The sequence below is a fragment of the Syngnathus floridae genome, chromosome 11 (assembly GCF_059516105.1).
Source record: "Syngnathus floridae isolate MCC-2025c chromosome 11, RoL_Sflo_1.0, whole genome shotgun sequence".
NCBI lineage: Eukaryota > Metazoa > Chordata > Actinopteri > Syngnathiformes > Syngnathidae > Syngnathus > Syngnathus floridae.
Genome location: NC_142423.1, coordinates 10586928 through 10611325, shown reverse-complemented (window position 1 = coordinate 10611325; position 24398 = coordinate 10586928). Strand labels below are relative to the sequence as shown.

General features: G+C 43.2%; 1 protein-coding gene across 2 annotated transcripts in view; it reads right to left on the bottom strand.

Moving 5' to 3' along the window:
• sema3fa (sema domain, immunoglobulin domain (Ig), short basic domain, secreted, (semaphorin) 3Fa) overlaps positions 1–24398 on the bottom strand; it is a 61228-nt gene that overhangs the window by 14357 nt on the left and 22473 nt on the right. The window contains exons 1-4 of one of the 2 annotated variants that reach the window (XM_088390296.1): positions 22650–22962; positions 21161–21309; positions 2431–2591; positions 2277–2339 (exon numbers count right to left, since the gene is read on the bottom strand). In XM_088390296.1, coding sequence (XP_088246422.1) covers positions 2277–2339; positions 2431–2591; positions 21161–21272 — 336 coding nt within the window. In that variant the 5' untranslated portion in view covers positions 21273–21309; positions 22650–22962. Of the gene's footprint in view, positions 1–2276; positions 2340–2430; positions 2592–21160; positions 21310–22649; positions 22963–24398 lie in introns of those variants that run through there. The other variant, XM_088390295.1, reaches the window with a different exon arrangement.

Sequence of the window (24398 nt, the reverse complement as noted above, 5' to 3'; positions counted from 1 at the left end):
TCCATCTTGTTTATTTATTTAACTATGTATTTTCGAGAGTGAAAAGAAAATCGCAATTTGAAAGAAAAAAAAGCAGAAAGAAAAAGGAAATATCTGCATAATACGCAATGCCCCACTGGTGGTTAATAAGATCTCTGCCAACCTAGTAAGCCATCCATCATTTCCGCTGCTGGCTTGTTTGGCAGCTCTGTTCCATGCTCGGCCCCGGGCGGGAGCCTAGATCACTCGACGCTGTCAGAGAAAATCTAAAGAGCAGAACTGCGCAGCGTGTCAGGGTCGGGACTGTGGGGAAACCCAATTTTATTGTCCTGAAGATTTCTTTGGCACCAAATATTTGAGTACTGGCACTCGAAAACATGAGTAATGTGGCTTGTTCCGCATGCGGATGACCTCAATGGTAACGATGGCCACCACAACACTTCCACAAGCAAATAAAGAGGTGCTGCTGGCAGGTTCTTCCCTCAGTTTGCTAAGCCAGCTGTTTCCCTATGCACTCGGCCACGGGAATATTTGCAATTTGAAATTTCCTGATTAAAGTCCCAATGTTAAGTGGCCTTGAATAGCAATACATTAAAAATAATTGATGCCCCCTCTTTTATGTTTTCAAATGCCTATATTAATAGCTTACCACTAATATGCCGGACGTTGGAGGAGCATTTTTGGCAGCTCTTTGCAACACAACAGATGCATGGGATTTCCTGGGGAGTGTGTGCTAGTGTGTGGTAACGTGTGTGTCTAGTTGTGCCCCCCCCACCGAGAACACAGCAGGCTTGATTGCCTTTGACCCCCCGCCTGAACTGACATCCACTGTCAATTGCTTCTGAATTGTCATCATCTGTCTGGCCCCTAAAAAGCAGGTGAAGATTGCAGTTAAGACTCATCTCCTGCCAGCCGACGTTATTTCTTTTTTTTTTCTGATGAAATTTCAAACCTGCTCACACATACAATAAGCGATGGGAGGCTGATACCAAGTAGCCGGAGGCACACGGAGAGAGAGAGAGAGAGAGAGAGAAAGAGGGAGACGGGTCAGCGAACATGCACAAATGAACATTCCAGTTGGATAAACAGCAGGCTGCTCTCTCTACCTCTACCTCCCCTCCACTTTGCTCCTTCCGATGAAATGTGTGGGTGTACCTCAAAAGCAAAGGGATCTGCTTTTTGTATGTATTTCAATGATCAGCTACCACCCTATGCCGGAGTTGAATGCATGTGTGGATCATATTAACACTTCAGAGAAGTCTGGAAGCTTCAAAAGGCTAACACTCTTTTTGTTTTCTGTTTGCCTGTTGGTTGGAGTGTGAAAATTAAATGATTACAAGATAATAAATTGACTTCCTGTGCAGTACTGAGGTGCCTTCTAGCTAGATTTTATACAGAAATCATTCCATAACTGAGGAAGCAAAAATACACAAAAGCCAGCAAATTCTACCCCGATCGGATAAGATTTGACAGAGAAAAAGCTATCATGTAACAATGGGGAGTTTCCATGTTTTAAAGTGAAAATTGGAAGGAACTGAACTGATTTGAATCACGGCTCCATGTCCAGCATGTGCGTAGCAAACAAAGCAATAACAAATCTCCATGGGAAAATATGTTTACAAAAAGAAAACCCTTGTGGGTCGAATTGCCACATTTTAAATTCTGGTTGGGCCACATTTAGTTGAATTCCCTATACACCAAAATGACTCCTTTTAAAATTGGCATTATTGAGTGACTTTGGGTTCGGGACCCCAAAAGTATACATATACTTTTTTGCCGGATACAGGCGGTCTTGACATGTTGAGCCCACCCCAAAAAGACGATTCATTCATTGGAAGAATAATAAACCGAGATTCCAAGAGGGTCTTCACCCCGCCCGGGCCTTGAGCCCTCAAGATACACACATATGTGATATGTGGAGACCAGGAACTGCTCCCTCGAGCGTCATTGAGAGCAGCTGTTCACAATCAGCAATCAACGCTGTCGCTATCCTGGATGAGAGTGTGACAGCCAAGTGGAATTTTGGAAGAAGACCCCCTACCCTCACATTACAGATGACCTCAGCGTAGTAGCAGTCACCAATCGGTGACCCAGCGAAGCCCCGCCGAGTCACCATTCAACATTGGAAATCTCAATCGTTTGCATTTGCACCAAATTTGACAATGTTGAAAGGTCGGATTATCTGATGTCTCCAAAAGATTATTCTGAATGATTAACCTTTGGTGTGCAGTATTTTAAGCGTGATTTAGGCCAGCAGCAGAACATGATTTTTCCTGTTGTGCATTTGTAACACTCACATTGGTGTCTTTTCCAGACGAGACACATTCAGACTTCCTCTGAGGGGCGACGGGCCAGTGGATCTTTAAAAAAAACAAAAAAAAGATCAACAGATTCAAACACAGAACTTTAGCCAAACCGTCTCCGGAGTTCTTTCAATCCACGAATCCTTACAATGAGTGGTTCCTTGTTTATGTCGTGCAGATCCAGAGACAGGATGTAATCTTTGCTGCCCACATACATGCGGTCGTGGTCCTCGTCCATGCGAAGAATTCGATAGTCGCTGGAGTTTAGCAAGAAGGAGAAGTGGTGAGCAGTGCCGGTCGACTTTAACTCTGTCAGAGAGAGAACGAGAGGGAAAAGAAATGCTTTTGTTGGAGGCTGTGGTGGTGAAAAAACATAGCGTAAAATTGGGAAACACAAATCACAGTCGCGGTCATATGGGATGCTGTGCAGGCTGCTCCGTTGTGGCGCCAAATCCTGGATTTATCCTCTCATTTGGATGGGCCGTAAGGTTATCTTTACCATTCGGAACCACCCGCATGCACAAGACACATAAAATGTTGCCACATGGGCATACGCAGTAGTAATGAGGCACAGAACCCTCAGACGCCCTGAAGTTATTTTACACAATACGGTTCTTATTTTAAAACAGCTAAGCGACGACATGCGTCTTTTTTGGGTAAATATAAATAACTGCGTATTCATGCTCAGTGCAGTTGAAGGAGTCGGATATTGACCCGTCTATCCGTCACATGGAGCTGGACCTTATCCCAGCTGACTTTGGGCAAAGGATTTTTGCGTTAGAATTTTCCTCTCAAGCTGGAGTGGATGTTCTTCCCACATTCTAAGATTATATATTGTAAGGTTTGTTGAAGACTCCAGATTGTCCATAGGTGTAAATTGGAATGGTTGGTTGTGTATAATGACTGGTGACCATTCCAGGGTGTAGTCACTACCCTGCCTCTCACACAAGTCATCAATCACACACGTAATTCGATCTGCCCTTGGTGAACAGTGACAGGAAGAGTTAACATTATAAAATCCAGATAGGACTCAAGATCCTGGTTTTCCTCCGCCTCGTTTTAGCTCCGTCACAGAATGACCGGTCGTAAGAAAGTTCTCCAGACCTGCTCACTCCCTAATGTCTCTAATCATATCACGTGGAACGTTGCAACATCCGGACCCCCTCGGCAGGTGGGAGACTTGCCGGGAATAATTACGTGGCGGAAAGATAACCGGTGTCCGCCCAGTGCCTCCCAATCTCTCGCTCCCATTCATTCATTCATTCATTCATTCATTAAATTGATTTTCCAGAGAAAACCAGAGGACCTGCTCTTCAGGAGGAGCACACAAACACCCCTGCTGTTCCCTGGCTCGCTCACGAGGAATAGGATACACAAGATAAAAATCCACTTTCCTTGACCGTGAGATGCCAGAACATCTGCTTGCTTTACTTGGGACTGGTTGTTTCCACTTGCTAAAGGACATGTTCAAATGGTAAGTTGAGTGCCAGAAGGCCTGCAGGCTTCTCAACTGCTGGTGGGAGTTCTTGCAGGAGGTAAAACGATATATGTGACTGGATGCTGACTAAAAGAGAATCAATCTGTCACTTGCCATGACACCTCACACCGATCACATCTGCACGCAGCAGGGGTGCGAATGGGAACGAACCGCTACTAAATACGATCCTGTCTCAAGAGGTTTACGGGTAACTAGCTCAACTGACGTTGAACGTGTGGGCGCTTTACCAGCATCTGTTTAGTAACTGATGTTCTGGTCGGGTGGTTTTCTCACAATTTTCTTCAAGGTGGTCTTGAATGGGTTAGCTTTGGTCTGCGTCCAAGTTAAATGACCTGTGTTAATACCTGACCGGACGACTAAAAGGTGAAAGCATTACAAACACACGCGTATTTCTAAATGATCTTCATTTAAACAATGACATACTTTTCCGAATAAGTCGCTCCGGGTTTCAGCATCAAATGCAATCTACAACATATAAACAGTATAATTGCTGTTTGGACTGACTTTAATTTATATCCATTCTTTCCAGGTTTTCCTGACCCAAAGCCCCTCCGGCGAATTGTGTTAATGATGTTATGCCGTGCGTGTATGATATTAAATCATACCAAAAGCAATAAAGGACAAGGAGGTCTGCATATTTCTGATAGCTTAATGTTTAGTAAAGAAGCAAGACTGCCTGGGGTGTGAAGGAAAAAAAAAAAAGACTCAACACGTCCTGCGTGTTTGCACATGTTCCTACTACCACCCGTCTTCATTTGCAATCACGGACTCTATAAAAATACAATATACAGTAGTGTAGATGCTAATAATGTCTATGGGAAGCAAATGAAGCATAAAATGCCATGCAGGACACTCAATAATACCACTTAGGTGAAATCTCGCCTCAATAACAAAGCCTGCAGAAAGATTCATTGCGCATTTAGGTGGAATACAATAACGCTATTAAAAGACATGAATGGGTAGAACTGCATCAAGGGCATCCGAGAGACACGTAATGCTTTTGCATGTCGTGGAGACACAAAAAAAATGTCTATCAGTGCTTGTATACAAAACGCCTGGGAAACAATAAGGCTTTGATATAGTGTTAGAAAGCTCAATTCAAAAGCCACTGGTGAATTCAACAATGACAGTGTGTGTCTATGCAAACCACAGAATCTGTTGCATATTAGTGTTTCCAAAGCGGTGAGCGAGGACTTGAAAATGATTACCAGACAAATTGAAGCCAAATGCATTTTCTTTCCCTCTGATGTTTGTCTTCTATTTCATGCCTTTTGTGTTCACCTGCTGGATGGGCTCACTCTCCTTGCTAGTTAAAATCATGTTTTTCAGAGATATTAGTGGCTGAGAAAAACTTGCAGCTTCCCCACATTCTGAGTACTTCTCGTCAAGCCGCTAATAGCCTCCCAAATCGAGTCTCTGCTGAAAGATGAAAGGGGCTTTGGGGGGGGGAGGGAGAAAAATCCGACACACTTGTCCAGGCATCTGTGGCATGTTGCTTGAATTCTCCTTCGCTTGATGTCAAGGCGTGGCTCCTCCGTGCTACGGCTTGTCTGCAGCCGTGCGTGCACAAATGAAGGAAGGCCCCGATGAGTGAACCATATGTGTCGTTTTTCAGGTGGAAAATGTGAGGTAACTTTGCTAACCACTTGTACGTTCATACATATATATTTCTAAAATATGTTTTATTACAGGTTCATTAATCATAATTATTATTGACTCGGATGGATGTGCACTTTGTGCATTCAAGGCCTGAGGTTCATGTGTCGTTTTTTTTTTTTTAGAGTTGACTTTGGCTATCAGACAGTCCTGCCTGTGCTTTGTGTCGGACTCGTAATCACTCGCTGGCCTCCCTGCTGGAGGTCGGGTCTATTGACTCAGAACACGCCTCACGGGAGCTGATTGCCGCTTACCTGCGCCTGTCAAGCAGAAATAATTGCAAACAGATTACACCTTATCTCCGCGCTTCCGGATACTGTCGCTCAGATGCTCTTCACGCTCGTCTACCGCTGATGCACAGAGTGTGCGTGCGTGTGTGTGCACTAAGAAATAGAGTTCTCTGATCCCCACATCAAATCTCAGACACCTGCCTGCCTGACTGCCTACACGACTGGAAAGCAGAAGAAACATTGATTCAAGGAGCCGAGGTGACTTCCTGAGCAAAAATAGAGAGAAGAGATTAGAACAAATCTATCGCCGTCGTTGCAGATGACAGGAAAGGTTAATTAAAAGCTCAAGGGAAGATCGGATGGAGTTGAGGAGAGGGGAGGTCACCGAGTTTTGCTATCAGATCAAAACGTAGTCTTCATGATGTATTAGAGCGAATATGTAAGGATTAAAACATGAAGAGGAGTCAATGAAAAAAAAAGAATGCACAATTTCTGGGAGGTTTGTTGGGTCTCTGGAGTGTGAAATTAAATTCAATTGAAAAATCATGTCACAAAATCATAATAAAGTTTGACATTATTAAAAAAATATATACATGCAAAGGACAGCTTCTTTTCAAAGCTATGAGACTACAAAGGTTCCGGGGTGAAAGCTCATCCTCGGCCTGTCACACCCATGGACATAATCTGGATTATCTCCAGGTCAGGAGAAAACATAATGATACCTCGGAAGGAGAAACACTTGAAAGGTGCCAGATATTTTTTTATATCAAAGGTAGAAACAAACTATGGATTTTTTTTCTCTGGAGTGTTGTTGACCTTCAAGGTGGTTGCTATTTCTTTTTTTTTTTTTTCAAAGAGCTGCGTTTTGTAGCTGTCTCGGCGTGGTGGCTGTGAGCAGTCAGGCTAAAGGGGATTACTGAGAAAGTCTGAAGAATGAAAAGGAGCTGCTTTAAAAGAGTGAAAATCCTCCTCTTCCAAACTAACCTTGCACTCAGGACAAATGCTCTTCGTCTTCGTCAGCTGTGCTAACACACACACACACACACACATGCACGATACTCTCTCTCATTTCGTATTTATAGATGACTCCGAATCCCCTCTTCCACCGACTTTGATGAAGTTAGTCCCAAGAAGAGCCAAGCTATCAATAAATCAATTTCTCATTCATTTGGAGCATTTTGTCCATCAAGTTTACGTCTAGCTGGCGGCAAATGAGATGGAGGGGGGGCAATTAGGGGGTAAATTTAGCGAGACCATTAGACCCGAGTGTTGTTGATTCAAGGTCCACCAGGGACAACAGCCACCCCGACCCACTTTCCATCCACGGAACTCCCCGCGGTCATTTTTCACAAATGGTTTAGAATCTGGAGGAGTCCCACTGTCAACTTTAAGGACTTCCATTTGTCAAAAGGGCCCATAGAGAGCACCGAAAAGAAACTTTTAAACATATACGAACAGCAGCGAGGGGTGAGAGGTTCCTCAAGGTTCTCTTTCCAGTCCCCTGCACTTTTACAACAGTCGAGGTAATTCCAAGAAAATGTCAACGGTGTTAAATACCTGCACTAAGCACCACACAGGGTTTTGTTTCCATCTGTTTATGTGGAGGTGGGGCAGGGTCCTGCATCATTTTAATGATCTCATCTATGGGTTGAATTGTCTACGTTTGAACACAACTGGATAGCTAATTATGTATTGATCTGTTTTCTGAATGCTTTTCCTAATTTGGTGTGCAACTAATTTGATTGTATTAAATGTATGGCCAGTTAGCATTTTTAAATCGAGAAACTCGACGCTAAGTTTTCCTGGTTAAAACATTTAATTTATTCACTGAATCATTTTTGGGGGAGATGTGTGTGCCAAACAAAGATGTTAACTTTGTCCTCTATTTACAGAAAGATGTTTTTGGTATCTGAACAACATTCATTTTGTTTTTATTCTTTGGACTTGCTCGGAGCATTATTTCTGCCAGGCTTGCATACCAGCATTTAAAAAATGTTATGGCAACCCTTTTTTTCAAAATAATAATAAAAGAATCTTTTCACTCGGCCCCTCTCTTTGCATGTTGATTTATTACCTTGGGCTTCCTCTCCTCTTCGGCTTGCCTGATTTTATCATTTACAGCCAGTCTACATACCAGCGCGTTGAGATAACGCACCTTTTGCCGTCGGTGCCTTTACTCTTTTCTTTTAGCACCCGGCATGCCACGAGTGGGAGGGGGGGAGCGTGCAAGCATGATATACACAGTGATGACGCCTCTCTGACATTTTCATTTGTACCAAGATGTCGAAAGGGGAGTTTATAATAATGGCAAGTGGTTAAACAAAGCATCCAATTGCGTATTTTAAAAATTGAGGTTTGTATTAAACGGATGATTGATTCTGGGGGAATTTACATTACGCCCGTCACTTGCGGTGTTTGAAACCTTTCAGGAAATGAATAATGACTAATCTGTCATTTTTGTGGGTTATTCTGATCAAACATAGTTGTGTCATAGTTTGGTGGTGTAAATCATTGGCGTCAAGAGCTTCATTGACATGAACTGACTTATGAGTTACATCTTTGTAAAAAGCAAAGAGGCAAAACCTGGCAAAAGATACAAAAGTAAATAAATACTACAAATAAATCAACAAGTGGTTCCGCGTGACTCATTAGTTTACCCCCATGAAAATTAATTCCACAGCGATTCCAAATGTGAGGGAAGAGTTTGGGGAAGACCCTTTTCTCTTCCAGCATGACAAATCTAGGCAAACCTGGATGAGCTTTTTTGAAAGAATTTTAAGAAAAAATAAAAACTCCCTAATGTTCTTCTGGGGCCAAATTTGACTTCCTAAAGATATAATGAGCGATATTTTACTCCTTGTGATGTAAAGCGTGAAAATGGTGATTCATAAGAATGATACAATTACAAAATACTCTGTAGAGCTCATTTCCCGCACTAACAGTGATGCATTATTTTCACTTCTGCTAACTTCCCAGCTATGATGAAGTTTAGTGTTCAATGAATAACTCTTGTGTCCACACACACCATGTGGTGCATTCTTACCAAACCTGGAGACAAAAGGCAGGAAGACATGCACATAATTTACAGCGCTGTTTTTTTTTTTTTTAACAGTTTCCTTGTTTTCCTTTAAATGGTTTGTACACAAATATGGGGAACCGTCTAAATTTGTGGTATAAAAAATGGATAAAATAGCTGGCTAGTCCAATAGGGCTTAATGAATTCACTGGCTGTTGATGAATGTGGATGGCTCAACTTGTACCCTTGACTAACTCAATCCTGCATTGGGTGCCAAGCCTAAAGGTCACTGAGAGGTCTTCAATGTGCATCTAAGCCCAGCCTCAGTCCCAAATGACCAGCTAATAGTGCGCATAGCCTGGCGGTATCTGTGAAGTTGCCGGCCATTAATGGGCCCCTGGCAGAGACCCATCTGCCCCTGCACGGTCAACATAATACCGCTGGGTCTAATGCTGCACACGCCCACTTGACCCCACAGTAGAGGAAAAACAAAACAGGGGTCACCACGCCTCCCTCCATCTTCAACCGACCAGGTAGACATTCTAATGCTATATGACAACTGCGTAACGCTCAATTATGGTGGCTGGGTGTCTGTCCGACAGCTCTCTGTGGAGCTCATTTAGCAGCGTCCCAGTTGGAGGCCTGGGGGGGAGAAGCTGCTCATTTTTGGAGAGGAGGAGAGGGGGGGGGGGGCAATTTATGGATTCTCACCAACAAAAGACAGTAACAAGCAGAACATCCAAGGGGGCGTAGTGAACAATCTCACAGTCAAAAGTTTCACATTTGTCAGACAAGTAAGGTTGCTAGTACATGATCTTTCCATAATGAACCTAAATACAGGTAAATAGAATTTGACTTTTTCCAAACCATTTTCATTGTAAATAAAATAAATTTGTGAGAGAATCAAATCAAACCATTGTGGCCCAGCATGGGTCTTCATGCAACCCGGCCTACTGTAAAATCAGCAACCACCAGCCCAGACAGAACAAATAAATTCCCGATCAACTCAAGACTGTCTGCTCAAAGAAAAACACACAGATCTTAAATTCCCCGGAGCAACCCAGGAACAATATTATGGTTTCTGTTTAAGGCCTTGGTGAGAGCAGCTTTACATGTGCGTATTTTCTGTACCCTGAATGGGACGAGAGTCAAACATGCACATACCGACAATCAGGCCAAGTATTAGCATTTTTCCTCCCTCACAATCAGAGTCAGCAAGTATAAACATGATTCTGATGATGATCCCATGGTGTGATGTCTTTTTGGAGTGCTTATCCTGTGGTCTGATGTGTGTCAAGTGTATTGTTTTACCTTCCCTGATCTGTTCAGAAAACAGCTACGGCCCACAACTGTAATGTTAAACCTGATCACTAATTACAACCACAAATCCCCAAATGTGCATTTTTTAAAAACAAAATTCCTCTCCCTTCTGATCATAACTCAGCAATGGTGCGATTGTTGGACATCTCTAAAATCTGATGATTATCCTGATGTGGTCTACGTTGAGAGTGATTTTTATTGAAAAAAAAAATACACCCCCAAAGAGATTTGGATTATTCCAGTTGGCCACGATGTGAACACCCAGCATTCGATGGGAGAAACAGAACATCATGCTATGGCGCATTTAATCCATCCGTCAAAGTGGGGGTTGGCGGCAAAGACATCCATCATTTCTTAACGGGAGAGCGGGTGATGATGGAGCTGACGATAGTGGGAATAGTGGGAGGTGAATTGTGGGGAGCTGTGGTCAGGGGGAAGGGTGACGCCATTGGAATGCCATTATCCTTTCGTTGGGAGGTACTTTTGGATGATCAAGAATTAGGTAGTAAAGCGTAAAGTAAGGCCATGATCGCAGACTGTTGATGAATGCCATCTTGAAACAATTGGAGCAAAAATGGAATGCAGCAGGCGGCTACAAGTAGCGGAGCCGCTGATTACGGTCCAAAGAAACATGTCATGATTAAACAACTGTTTAAAAAATGTAGAATTTTGAAATTAACATAGCACGTTTTTAAAATGTTGAACTAGATGAACTCCAACCAGACCAAAGCTCCAATTCCCTTGAAAACAAACTAGTCTGGGGCTAAACGAGCGTCTGTATTTCCGACGCTTGCTTTGACTGCGAGAAAGAAAATGTCACTCAAGTTGAAGTGAGCTGGCAGCCATTACGTCTTTAATAGGAATTGTCTGCTCATCGAAGGGCCTCGCGCTCTCATCCCGGCCGGCGATTAGAGCAGAGCAAGCGCCAAGGTCAGCCTGACTGACAGACCTTTAGATTACTGTCTGTCTGTGTAATCCAGGCTCTTTTTTCACTCCCGGTGGCTGAGTGACATTCTCACCCCTCCCATTCCCCGAACCCCCCAGCGCCTGTTGATTTGCTGGCTTTCACATTTGACGGACAGATGGAACATCCTACCCTGTGACCCTCTGGTCTTTGTTTCACCCGTGACCACAAGGGTCAGTCTGAATTGGGTAAGTTGGGGGAGGAAAGGGCTTGCAAAAGGCCTTAGTTGGGAGGGAAAAAAAAGTCCAAATTAATAAGGGGAAAGAATGACTAGAAAGGGATTGCAACTGCATAAATTAGGGTTAGAAGAGGGTGATACACTTACGTGGTGTCTTGAGCAATACATTTTAGTTACGCAACGTCCTTCCTCTCAGCTGGGGAGATGCTCACGTAGGTATGACAAAACAAAGTACTAGCTGGAACTAGCTGCTTTTCATTGAAGATAAAGTGAGAGGGAAGTGTCTTATCGCTGGTGAGAAAGGAAACATGCCCGAATGATCTGGCTCACAGTTCCCTCCATCCAACTTGCCTGACAAGAAGGAGGCCAGTGAGTGCACAGACACACGGAGGCTAAAACCTTCTTATCTTACACCGTCATACCTTTTCATAAATCTGCGCTTTTCACCGATAAGACAAACAGAATGATCTTGCAGAAGTCTCTTCTATGCTACTCTCTGTTTCCATCCAATCTTATTTTTTTCATTTTGTTTTTGAACTAATCAGATGTGAAAAGTAATGATGTCTTATCCCAACTTGTGGCTGGTTTGTTTGCAGTCTGTCATTTTCAGCTCAGGCAACTTTTCAAGTGGTCAATTTGGAGTGACTCATTTGCAACATGAACGCAAAAAAATGAGCAAGACTGCAAAATGTTATCATCAGAGCTCCGCAATGAAAACAAAGTTAACAATGCTCCTTTCTTTTCAAATCCTGGATTGATTGACTTGTTTGGACTTTTTACACTTGACAATATATTCAAAAGGAAGTTAAACAATTAAGTGCACTGACATGTCTGCAGTGACATGCCCAAAAGTTGCTCTTGGGTTCACAGTCTAATTGCCCAGAACGCATTTCAAAGCTTTGTGACTAATTAATCACGCACAGATGCTTTAATAGGACAGTGTAATCCAGATACGCTATTGAAAAGCCACATTTCATGCTCTGCACCAATCCTGATGCTGGCACAATCAAAAGCCCGACCACTGAATGAATTCCCAGCGTGTAACGCTCGCTAAATGGGATTACGCATCCACAAAAGGACCATTGTCAAGTTACGTCTAAGACATTTTTCTTTACGGCATTTCTCAGCAGAATCAACAACATTAAATCCAGATATGTCAAACATTTGTTTTGTCGGGTCGTCCCGTCAGCTCTAAGGGCCAGTCGTTCATCACGGTACAGAGGAGGCCGATGTCATCAACAACGTTATTGATGATGTTTGAAGGTTTCTTGGAAGGAAGTGATGAATGAGAAGCGGGGTACACGCATAGAGACGGTCCTGGTGCGCTGGGTATTTGGTTCCCTGCAGGAACGAGAGACTTAACAATAAACTTTGAATAAAATAAACAAAAACGTCTTTGGAGAGCTTCTATAGAAAGATGAAGAAAGAAGAGATTTTAATAGGTAGTAGAAGAAGAAATAAAAAAAAAGTTTGGAAAACCTTCAGCTTGTTTGGTAACTACATTGTGCTTGCAGAACTTGTCGCAATTTGTCAGATGAGCGGGCCTAGATCGCGAGGGAGAGAAAACGCGGAAATGTATCGTGTTTGTCGGTATGCGCGTACCCCGCTTAAGATTCGGCCAATGCCAGCGTTGTAGGCCACTCCTCCTCCGCTTCCCAGGCGGCATGAATGAAGTAAATTAATGACGGTCCCAGCCTACACAAACGCCCCTCGTCTATTGAGACCATGCGGTCCATTCACGGGGATGAGTGAGGCGTCGACACAAACAACAACAATGACAATGGCGACACAGGAGGCCCTCCTTCCTCCCACTATTCATTCATCCATATGCATGCGCTCATACGCCACAGACGCCGCCGACCTGTGTTGCCAACATGCCATCGGGGACACCTAGAGAGGGTTCCTGAGAACAGGATGGGCGAACAAAGCTCGCAGGCAGAAGGGGCGTGAAGAGGGCAGGCATGGAGAAAATCTTGGCATCAAGTCTATGCCAGTGGCCACAATGACCAGGCATGAGAGGCCATCTCCTCCCCTCCGCAGTCAGAACATTATCAGGGTGCCTATCAGTGCATGAAGCCAGAAAACAAGGCCTGGAAAAGCTCACGTTCCATCGTATTCTGCCTGGAAGGGTTCAGGGGGTTCTCGCCCCTGAGGCATGACCTTCAGACTTGATCGCCGCTTGCCAGAAACCACAGCCGCTAATGCTAGACTATCTATCTGAAGCAAGAGACATTCAAATGAAGATACGGCAAGGCTAGCATGTACCTCAAAACTCGAAGGTAATGACGTTAGCATCTGACCGCGGCTCGGTTTTCAGCAATTAAAGCATCCTGTGTGGATAAAAGTCAAGGCGAGGAGTGTACTCCATACGATGAAATACAGCTCTGACAGCAAGGAGGAATGTTCCAGCTCTTTTCTAATCCAATAGTGGAGACACCAATTTTGCAAACTCCCTAAGGATCATGGTCAGGCCTCATTTCTCCCACAATCCTAAAGACAGTGTACTGGTCTTCAGCCAGGACTTTAGCACACGCCGGACATCTCTCACCTGAGACACATTTAAAGCAGCGCTTGAGGTTAGCCAGGCCCAGGCAAAACATTAAAAAGCACTGACGTCTCATTTAGGACGGAGATGTTTCCCATAAACGTGGACAAGGCTTTGAGTTTATCCAAACTGACTGCACAATTAAAGATTATGTTGCGCTTTTAAAACATAAGACGCAAAAATGTATTTGAGAAAATCCTGATGTCAGATTTAAACTTTGAGGGCTGAATGCAAAGTGGAGTGTCTGGGGATACTCTTCATCATGTCCCATAAACAAATCATAAAAATTCCAAGCAGCGTTAACCACTTGAGAATCAATATTCATAGCAGTATTTATTCTGTAATGTGGCTTTGTTCTTCATCCATATTGCTGATACCATCTTCTACGACGAGAAGCTCCTCGAGGCCATTGAAAGGGGCTACTTTGGAGCCGTGGCAAGAGTCCAAGTCCGATGAGGAAAACCATCTCGACCCAAACTCATCCACAGTTAATAGGAAACAGACGCATAATCTATCCTCAGTATTCCCACGTACGCCTACGCTCTTTCTCCAATCCCTCCATCTATTCACTCTCATAGGCTGATAGCAAAAGTGACACAGGTGCCCTGCAGTCCATTAGCGCTCTTGGAGCCCCCGCCAGCTCACCTTTTGCATTTTCCTCTGAATGCCTTCCACTCCTTAGTTTCTTACTATGTTCCGGAATATGGTTGTCTGTCCATACCAGGAACGCACAAAGGAACAAATACTGGTCATGATCCATCCTTTGTTGGCTGAACTGAATTTGCTCGGAAAGGTAGTTGATATGATTGAACTTGTTGCCAAGAACAAACAATACAGTAGATCCCGGAATTTCGATTTACAGTCAGTTGTAGAAGGCTGGTCGATGTTCAATTTGTCCACTATGTGTCCTTGTATCTTCTTCAAGTTTTGAGCTTCATATAGTTACAAGTCAAACGTGGGTGCATTAAATCTCCTCAGACAGATGCCAACAATAGCTGCACACTAAACGCTCACTGGACTCTGAAGCAACATTGCTTTCGTTCTTCACGCGCACCTGTTGTCACAAGATGACCGATGTTCCCCTCCGATGAGCTTCCGGCAAGCCGTTACAGAACCAAATACAGTACGTGACCTACTTTACGCAACAACAACGTTGACATCGAGATGAGTCAGAGAAGAAGCACATGTCTATTTTATCGGCTAATAACCTTTACGTTTGGTCTTTTAGGATATCAGGCCCGTATTTTCAGGGAGCTCGTAACTTATTTGAAAACTCGTCAACGAAGGCTCTCCAAAACACACTGTGTCCTTAACACTTAATCGCTAGTTAGGACTTCCAAATCAAGCCATCACAAACTTTTCTTTTGTGTTATTTTAAAAAGTTCCACACGCGCATGATGATCTTTTCAAACTGCTTTTATTGCCTAACTTTGACTCATACCGACATAAAATTGATGAATTCACCAGATGTTTTGTTTGACTTGGGAAATGGGAGGGGAATCCTCGTGCCTCAACTGGAGCTTTAACTGACATGTTTGACTATTCCAAAAGTGTAAACCTTCACATATTTTGTAATTTATTTTCACAATTTACAGCACTTCCTAAATGTCCAAACCCCAACACGTCACAGTTTTTTTACTCTCACTCATATTCAACATCTTTCAGTGAGTGATGCAACCTTTTTCCAAAATGGATTTAATTATTTTTTCAGAGACATCACATCCAAATATTGCCATATATATCCTTTTAATAGAGTGCAGCAACTCTAGACGTTGGGCTCATGAGTTAAAGCGACACTACTTACAAACATCCATATAACCGACAGGGCTTCCATTGCTAGTGTCGAAAAAGGTCATCGCCATCGCAGAAATAAGATCCCGACACTGACAGACAAATGATAATGAATGATCGCTGTCTGAGTAAACAAGTAGAGAAGTGCCCTTGACCTGCTGTCCACTTAATTTCAGCCCAAGCTGCAACTCCCCCTGGGACCCCTCCACCAAAAACATCTGGCTGACACCTCCTCCCGAGTAAAATACCAGGGTTAATGTCACACTTCTCGCACAAAAACTTTTCACAAATCACACCTGTCTAATAAACACTATTGTGTAGTTCCTCGGATGGTCACCCGGGGACTTTCTGTGCGAAGACATCAACGCCGGGGGAAATAAGTGTGCTATGATTACAAGCCACATCTCCTTTGGTTGCTGGGCAGTGACAGCTCACAAGTAATACAATTCAAGCGTGACTAGACCAGACTAGTGTACTCATTTTGTCTTACCAGTGACTTTTTCTTTCTACTAGAAGCACGTTTGACCTAAACTAGACCTACTACTGACCATAAGCTTGACATCCAACACAAATTTTATATATGTGTCCTCACTAGCAGTTTTATGGTAACTAAATTATCAAGGCAAAAAGACTGGAGGGCATTTTGGTGCGACTAATAGGGTAGAGTAGGTTACTAGTTGGGTCTAATAGTATTACCCGTGCAGCACAGCAAATTATTAGTAAAGTTTCATTGTGTACTGGTGGGCCCAAAATGGTACTAGTTGTGGAAAACGGACAAAGTTGTCCTCATAGTGAGGATAAAGAAGTACTAGTGGACGGCTCTTAAGATGGACCTCAAGGATATAAAAGAAATAGAAATGAATAAAATGAATGAAAATAAAAAAACAGGTTTATTCAATATCGTTGATATCGATAGATATTATTAACCGAAGGACAACTACATGTTACGCGTATGGCAAAACTGTGAACAGGTAGCTGCTGTCATGGCAACCAAGCCAAAGTCGCACCACGTGCAGTTTACGTATATAGAAAGTGCCCTGCAAACACACACATAAGCGCAAGTACTAGACATGAATATTAAAAAGACTCCCTGTTATGCTCATCTGTCACTTTGAATCTCAAGACAACCCGTTCTTCTAAAACCCATTTCCATCTCGTTCCTCACACTCACTACCGGAACCACCATCATCCTCGGCCTGTCGGCGCCTGACATTAATCGCAGGCTACGTAACAATCTGCATCAAGTAACGAGGGGCTTGGAAAAACATTCCGGCGGACTTTAGCGGTCGCTACGATCAGGTTTGAGGTAGAACAGTGTGTCCGGGGATTATTTTTATCATGTCTTCCACATATTGATCTATAAAAAGGGCTGCAGTGAGCAGACACACACCTGCCAATCACATGCCGGCACTCCGCAAAGCATCTTCTGCTCCCCTGCTGTGCCATGTCCCTCTTTACACAACACACAAGTGCTAGGATAAATCATGCCAATGGAAAACCAGGCATACACAAGCTCCACAAAAACAATAACAGACAAAGCTGGTACCCTACATACAGTGGCATAAAAGTCTACACGCCCCTGTACAAAGGCCATATTTATTTGAATAAGTATAAATGGTCATTTTTCCTTGAGCGCTTATTCAAGGAAAATGTATTTACCAACCAGATGAACCAATCTGAGCCATTGTTGCACCTAGTAACCATTTCAATCACACTCTTTGGAAATCTCCTCCTGCTAGGACAGCTCAGCTTGGCACAAAAAGCGTACCCAGGACGTGGGTGGGGCTCGCCAAGGAGCAGGAGGCGTGGGTGCACGCTGCTGACGAAGCAGTGAAAAAAAAAAAAACAGAAAGAAGCAGACAGCGAGGACACTATATTTAGCACTGTCGCCTCCTTTTTCTGTCTTGTGAATAATCATAGTTTGACAGCATGCATCCAGCAAGAGTGGAGGTTGTTGGGGATGCGGTGCTGCACTCCTCCTCCTCCTCCTCCTCCTCCTCCTCTTTTTTCTCCTCCAGCAGCATCTCCGGAGATAAAGTAGCAAAGTCTTGTGATAACTGCTGCAGGCTTGCGTGCCACAGTGTTGCTGTGTGGGAACATGTTTCAGGGCCTTGACATTCACTAATGGGGATTTAAAAGGGAAGGGAAAGCATGGACAGTTTTGGACCACCGTGTTGACGCCGACAGGTACAACGCCAGCTGGGGGGAGGATAGCAGGGGAAACTTGTCCAAAAAAACATGACGAGTTATTTGCCAAAAGCTGAATTGGAAAGGCTGACATTTGTGCTCCTGAATCCAATTGGGGGGGCGGGAGAGAAATGTAAGCTGGCAGGAGGATGGCCACAAACTACTAGACAATGCAGAGTGAGCTGAGTCATGTACCCTGTGCAATAAATAGGATTTTTTGTTTGTTTACATGTTTACTTCTCATCAAACTGATGAGGTGCAGATTAATAAATTACAAAAAAACTGGCTGGTTCAATTAAAAAAATGAAGCATTCAGATCAATTAAAAAAAATCAGGAAGCACTTTTCGAAAGGGCAATTACGACATACTTTTGTCTTTAAAATAATATCTAAATTATAATAATTACTATCTAAAATCCACATAAATGTACCATGTAACTGTCAATTCACAACTGATAATCTTGGCTATAACATTTAAAATGACATTAAAAATAAAATGATTCAATGAGACAGTACATTTAATAGCCTTCTACTCTTGCTACCGTCATAGCGCCACAGTCACTCATTGTCCTGTCTCATTAGGTTTAGCGAGGGCAATACACTTTAGCGGGCCATGCTGCCCGATGACACGGGCAATCAATTACATGACATTGCATTACTGAGTGACACGAGGATTTATGGATTAGGACGACAATGCACTGACGGAATGATCGCATTTAGCATCTCGTCAACAGTCCAGTTGCTGCGCTAATGCGCAACACATGCACATCTGCGTCTGCAATATTCCTTTGGCTTTTTAGCGACACAAAAGGGACAATAAAACGAAGTAGTGCATCACTGGAAACTGGAAAAAAATATCTGTCTCTGAAAATGTTGTATTATCATCTTTATCAAGGCAGACTTATGGACAGTACAATACAAAACAATACAACTTTATTGAAGTGTGCAAGTGTACCTAATATAAAGCTCTCGCTTGTGGAATAGAAGAGACATCGTTTATTGAACAGAACCAACAGTCAAACACACAAATCCCAAACCAAAACATTTGCAAGGAACTTCTGTAGGCTACAGCTCACACCCAGACGCTCACATATATCATGCTTTTATTTTTAAAATGTGCTATGTTTTTATTTTTAAAAAAATCGCAATTTCTTTTACGGTTTGGCCAACAAATCTGTTGCACACTTAAGTCAAAATGATCAAGTCCCATATAGTTGGATCTTTTCTCAGGCAGGCCAACCTTGTAGCCAGGTGTTCCCCTTGTCGACCAAAGACGCTGGGAGGAAAAACAAGGCTAAACACTTTCAAATGTGGCCCAAGGATTAGAGTAACAAGCTATTACTTGTTAATATGTTGCCACTCTCCCATAGTTTGAGAGCAGTTAACCTCGACTCTGACGGGCTTCTGTTCCCAGGGTCACAACCTCGGCCAATTTTTGTGCACTAAAATAGTGTGCGATTATAGAGCTGCTTTCAAGGTAAATACGGAGAAGCTAACTTAAGCCAGGATCTTTTGTTTTTGTGGTACACACCTCCATAACTGCACATCAATGTGGTTCTTCAATGTGTGATCGCTTCATGTAATCTCAAATCAACGAAGCCTGAGACCAGAGCCCGAGGGATGCATTTGCACCTTTGTTAGAACCCGCCGGGATTTGAGTTGATGATCTATCCCTGCCTTGCGCTGAATGGACATTCCTTTAGCCCTTTGTGTGGCGCTACTTAATAACAGCCTGCGCTTAAAGTTTTGCAAGCTGAGACTAAATGATCATTGTTAGTTTAAAACAAGGCCTTCAGGTTTTTACGAGCTCTCCTCATAAAGGGCCGCCAGGCTTTGGGATGGGTTTTGACTTTGAACAAGAACGTTTTTGTCCTTTTGGTTTTACTAAGGCAGGTTCAAATGGACAGTTTGGATTCACTGTCAATGTCCTTTTTTTTTTTTTTTTAGCAAATAAAAGGGACAAAGGTTTTACGATCAAAACGTTAAAAAAAATCCCACAGCAAGCTTAGTCATATTTATTGCACCCAAATATGGAACTAGCATCTAAAAGCAATTGTGAAAGCTCATGCCCCATTATTTAGTTCAGTACGCTAGCTCATTAAAAATGAATAAAAGCGCCTCTAAGAGCTATTCCCATCAGCGTGGTGCAAAAACCAATACAATTAGTCAGCGCACAGCTTATGGGCATTTCGATCTATGTGAGGTTGCTCCGCGATGCATAAAGTCTCAAACTAATTAAAAAACAAAACGGAAATTGATGATACGTAAAGGACAAATAGATGATCTCTTTCCAACTGTGTACATGCGCGAGTAGTAGCGGCACACAATAGGACGCGATGGATGAAGAGGGCAAAAACAAAGTAAGCAAAAAAATAAATAAAAATAGAGACAGGGAGGGATAACATGAGCAAAAAAAATGAATATGGTAATCAATTAATTGATTGTGACAGATTCTGTCAATTTTGGGGTATTTGACAATATGTGCATGACTTTGCAACAAGCAGCATTTGCACTGTTTATTTAGTCAAAATGAGTTTGATTGTCCTGAGGAAGAAAATAATGACCTTTCTTGCCTGCCATCTAATATTAAATGATAAAAAGACATGAATGCTTTTTAATGTCAATTTTACCCCACACTCGATCAACAAAATGCAGTCTGCCACACATCACTACAACACTGAAGCCCATTTTAACAGGAGACTTACACACACAAACACACGCACGCACACACACTCACACTGAAAGGGTCTCATGTGGCAACTGGCAAACATTCATAACATGTTGGATGTCGGCCTGAGTGAGGGCCCAGCCAAGTGTGAAATCGGACTTGATTTCAGAAGGGAGCCGAGGCCACACAAAGGCCTGTTTGGACAACTAATAGCGGTCAGGCCATTAAAAAAAAAAAAAAAAAAGAAAAAGGGAAAAAAAAAGGACGGGGTCTATACCATATTCTTTAGCTTTCAAAAGGAGCATCAACAACATCTGACTAGTCATCCAAGAACTGCACTGAAACACAAATGCTTGTCAAGCCTTCAACTCTACTGGCACCAATAACATAAACAAATACATAGAAGTGATTCTATTGTATATAAAGCTGCAAGAAGACCCTTTTTGTTTGAATTCCCTTGTAGGAGTTTTTAAAAGTAATTACCACTGCTTCAATCCAAAATGTCCAACTTCCTGTTCAATTTCACGCATGCATCCTTGGGAATTTCTGTCATGATAAACATTTTCCATTCAATTTCATGTTGACTGGTAAAACTGCTGGCAGAAATGTCTTTTTTTTTTGGTGTGGAAAGTTTTGAGTGAGGGGGCAGCATGCAAATATTTTCTATAGGTTACACTGACTTAACCATGAGTATGTTAAGGGTCCTCAAAAAGGCCATTGAATCATAAACATCACAATTCCAAGTAGGCTTTCACACCGCCTGGTGCTCAAGCCCTAAAAATAGCCCAGCGTAGCATCTCACGCCAACACAGCGATGAAGACTCACCTTTGAAGGACAGGAAGATCCTGGGGGCGGACAGAGGCTCCAGGGCCGGAGGCAGCCCCGCCGATGACAAGCCCAGCAGGGCCAGCAGACAGCACAGGCTGTCCCACAACATTGTCTCTTTCAAACCGATAGGGAGGAGAGTCCGGGAGCTGAGGGACAGAGATGGACGGACATCAGACAGCAGTAACATGACATCACTTGAAATTTCATTACTGTACATTACAGTTTAAATTTGACCGACAAATGTTTCGACTCTAGTTTCGATACGGATTTCTTTTTACGGCTTGCATATTTGTCGCTGGACACCAGTGTATTTATTTTTTATTTTTTCAAAACTTCAGGTGGAGGATTGCCAACATCTTGGGTTTCAATGGCTGCGGTTACATTCTGGGATGAAGCTCTCACTTACAAAGAGCTTCTCTCCGCTCCAACCACCCACAGCGCTTCCCGCTGCTCCCTGCACTATGTCTCGCAAACAAACCTGCTGCAATAAAGTGTGACATCATATCAAGCACCGCATTTTTGGTTGTGTTTCTTTAGCAGTTGCAAGGGCTCCAAATGTTGGCTTGGTGGACAGTGTCCAAATGCAGCGTGGCAAGTCGCTGTGGAGGACGAGGAGACAATAAAACAAGTGTACCTCGGCACTGGGAGCTATAATTTACGTTGGCACGACAGCGAGACACACAGACACTGAGACTCTTAGACATGGGTCTGCAGTCTGAGGTCAAACTGTCAGTCAGGGTTTAAGATCAAGTTCCATGCCGAAGGCCTTGAGGCAAAACTCCAAAGCAGACCTTTTAATCGAGATTATGAAAAGTGACCAGGCTTTGAACCATATGTCACCAAGTGAGGCTAATTGTTTATTTTTGTTTTTTTGTGTGTGGATGACGGACACCATTTCAACACATCAAATCAAATCAAATCAAATCAGTTATTTGTTTTATAACGCCAACTCCAAGAACACCAAATGAAGCACAGATGAGCAAGGACTTGGCAGCCCCAGGAACTGGGGGCAAATTGGTTAAGATGGGAAGAATAGTGGAGGGTAGATTGAGAGAAAACAGGATAGAGGGATTTGATGACTGGTGGAGGAATAAAAGAACAATGGGCACAACCACAGCCATTGCCTCAAACTGACAATGTGGAGCTCATTAATTCATAAAAAGAAAAACAACATTTTGGCAATGGGTGTGCAACGTCGTAAACCGAGGACCTGTGTCATTAGCTCTGGTATAGTAAATTAAGTGCACTTGAATTAATGTATAAAAACAGAGGAGCCTGTTGCTTAGGATAAACGTTGAAAGGCTTCTCCGGGACCAAGTAAAGGACTAAACTTGTAATATAAATATGATTTATGGCGTGGCGCGCATGCATACTATTTTCTCCGCACGGGCAGACGCGCGTTGATGAAAAGGGCGCATCTGCCTCAAAGCTCCACGATTCGCGACACATAACACACAAAAACGACCCACTCTTATTGTCTTTTTACCTTGCGTTTAGTTAAGTCCAATGCAGTTCGCGATAGAAGCGGTCCAAAAATTGTACAAGCATCCAGCAGCCTCCGGTGGTCCTCGGAGCGTCTGTGCGCGGGCGGGCGGGCGCACGCAGTCGTGTGCCCTCCGCAGATCGCGCTCGGTTATTCCGACTAACAAAACTCGGATGGATTCAATTGAACTTAACCGTCTTAAGTTCAAGCGCCTTCCGTTAATAGTTGTGTACTTTCCACCGCGATGCAAAAGAAAACGAATGAGTTGATCCAAAAGGAGCGAGGCTACGAGACAGACGAGCTCCCAGCGCTCAAGTGGCTGGGAAGCGGCGTGTGCAGGTGGATAGAGGAGACCCCCACCACCCTCAGGGCGTGGACACACCCATGGGGGAGTGCACCTACCATCCGCCCCAAAATTAAAAATATAACAAGACTGCAGTGTGTTTTCTTGTACTCCAGGGGGAAGAAAATTGTCAATTGTCTATTTATTGACATTTATTTATGTAAAAGCAAATCTGCATTCCAAATATTTAAAATAAACTCTTTGGGACATAAGGTAGCAATGTCAAAATCCATGGTCATATCTTCTAACCTAAAATCAGTGTTCAAACTATTTGGTGAAACTGAACCTCCCTGTGAATAACAAGTCATTATGATGTGGGCTCCAGAAGGTGGCAGAGTGTTGAAATGAGACGGCGTGGCCAAACCAGAGGCTCAAAAGCCATTTGTTCAAATTTCCTCCTGCGTTTTGTCTCTGTCATTAGCAATTAGACAGTTCAAGCGTCAACGAATGGCGTAAAAACGAGCACGGGGCATTTCAGTGTTTCAAATAACGCAACGTTTCTAATTAAAATATTCTTCTAATGACTTCATTGCAGGATAAACACGCATTTAGCGCGGAACTCGTGGGACTCGTTTGTGTTCCGGCAATGGTTTCGTTTGACTGATGCAATATTCTCACGTTCAACACAGGTCATATGCGCTGAATTATGATGTGACATGATGTCGTCCATATAAACTGTGAACACTGACCAGATGCATATGAGGTCCATTTCTTCCCAACACCTCCAGAATCTGCCTGCCATTCTCTGGCCCTGGCCTCAGATATTCATGAACAAATGGAGCCTTAAATCTTTTAATCTCACTCCATCCCTCGCCTGATCACACTGGCTTATTTTGCTTCTCAGCCCGTCAGCACACAAAGCAGATGACGCATGCTTATTATTCCATAAATGTGTCGTACTCTAGCTTGGGTTTCAAACATTTGCCATTTGGACTCGATGGATCCGATGAAAGGTTGCCGGATGCAAAGGCTAATTTGATAACTGCAAAGGACGGTGTAATGATTTTACAGTGGTGACATAATTTATACAAGTATCATTTTGAAAAATGTCTAGCAGGGACAGTGATGAAATTGTTGCTCTTCACTTTGATGCTCACAGCAGAGAATGCAAAAAAAAAAAAAAAAAAAACGAGCTCTGCATCATGTTTGCCATTAAATGTGTTAAATTTCCCTCGATGCCATCAAAGACTTGTGTGAAACACTTTCTCCAACACACACGCGCACACACTGTTTCACGCACTGGGCTCAGCAGGAGGAGGTATTGATATGTTCTCTTCTTCTTGGAATCTCGGCTGATCTTGAAAAGTCATCACGCTCGGTCGCACGCCAACACGCAAAAAAGCAGAACACATGCAGGTGGGCGTTTGCTTTTGAAGGGTGGTCCCGTCGCCCAAACAAATAGCCGCTTT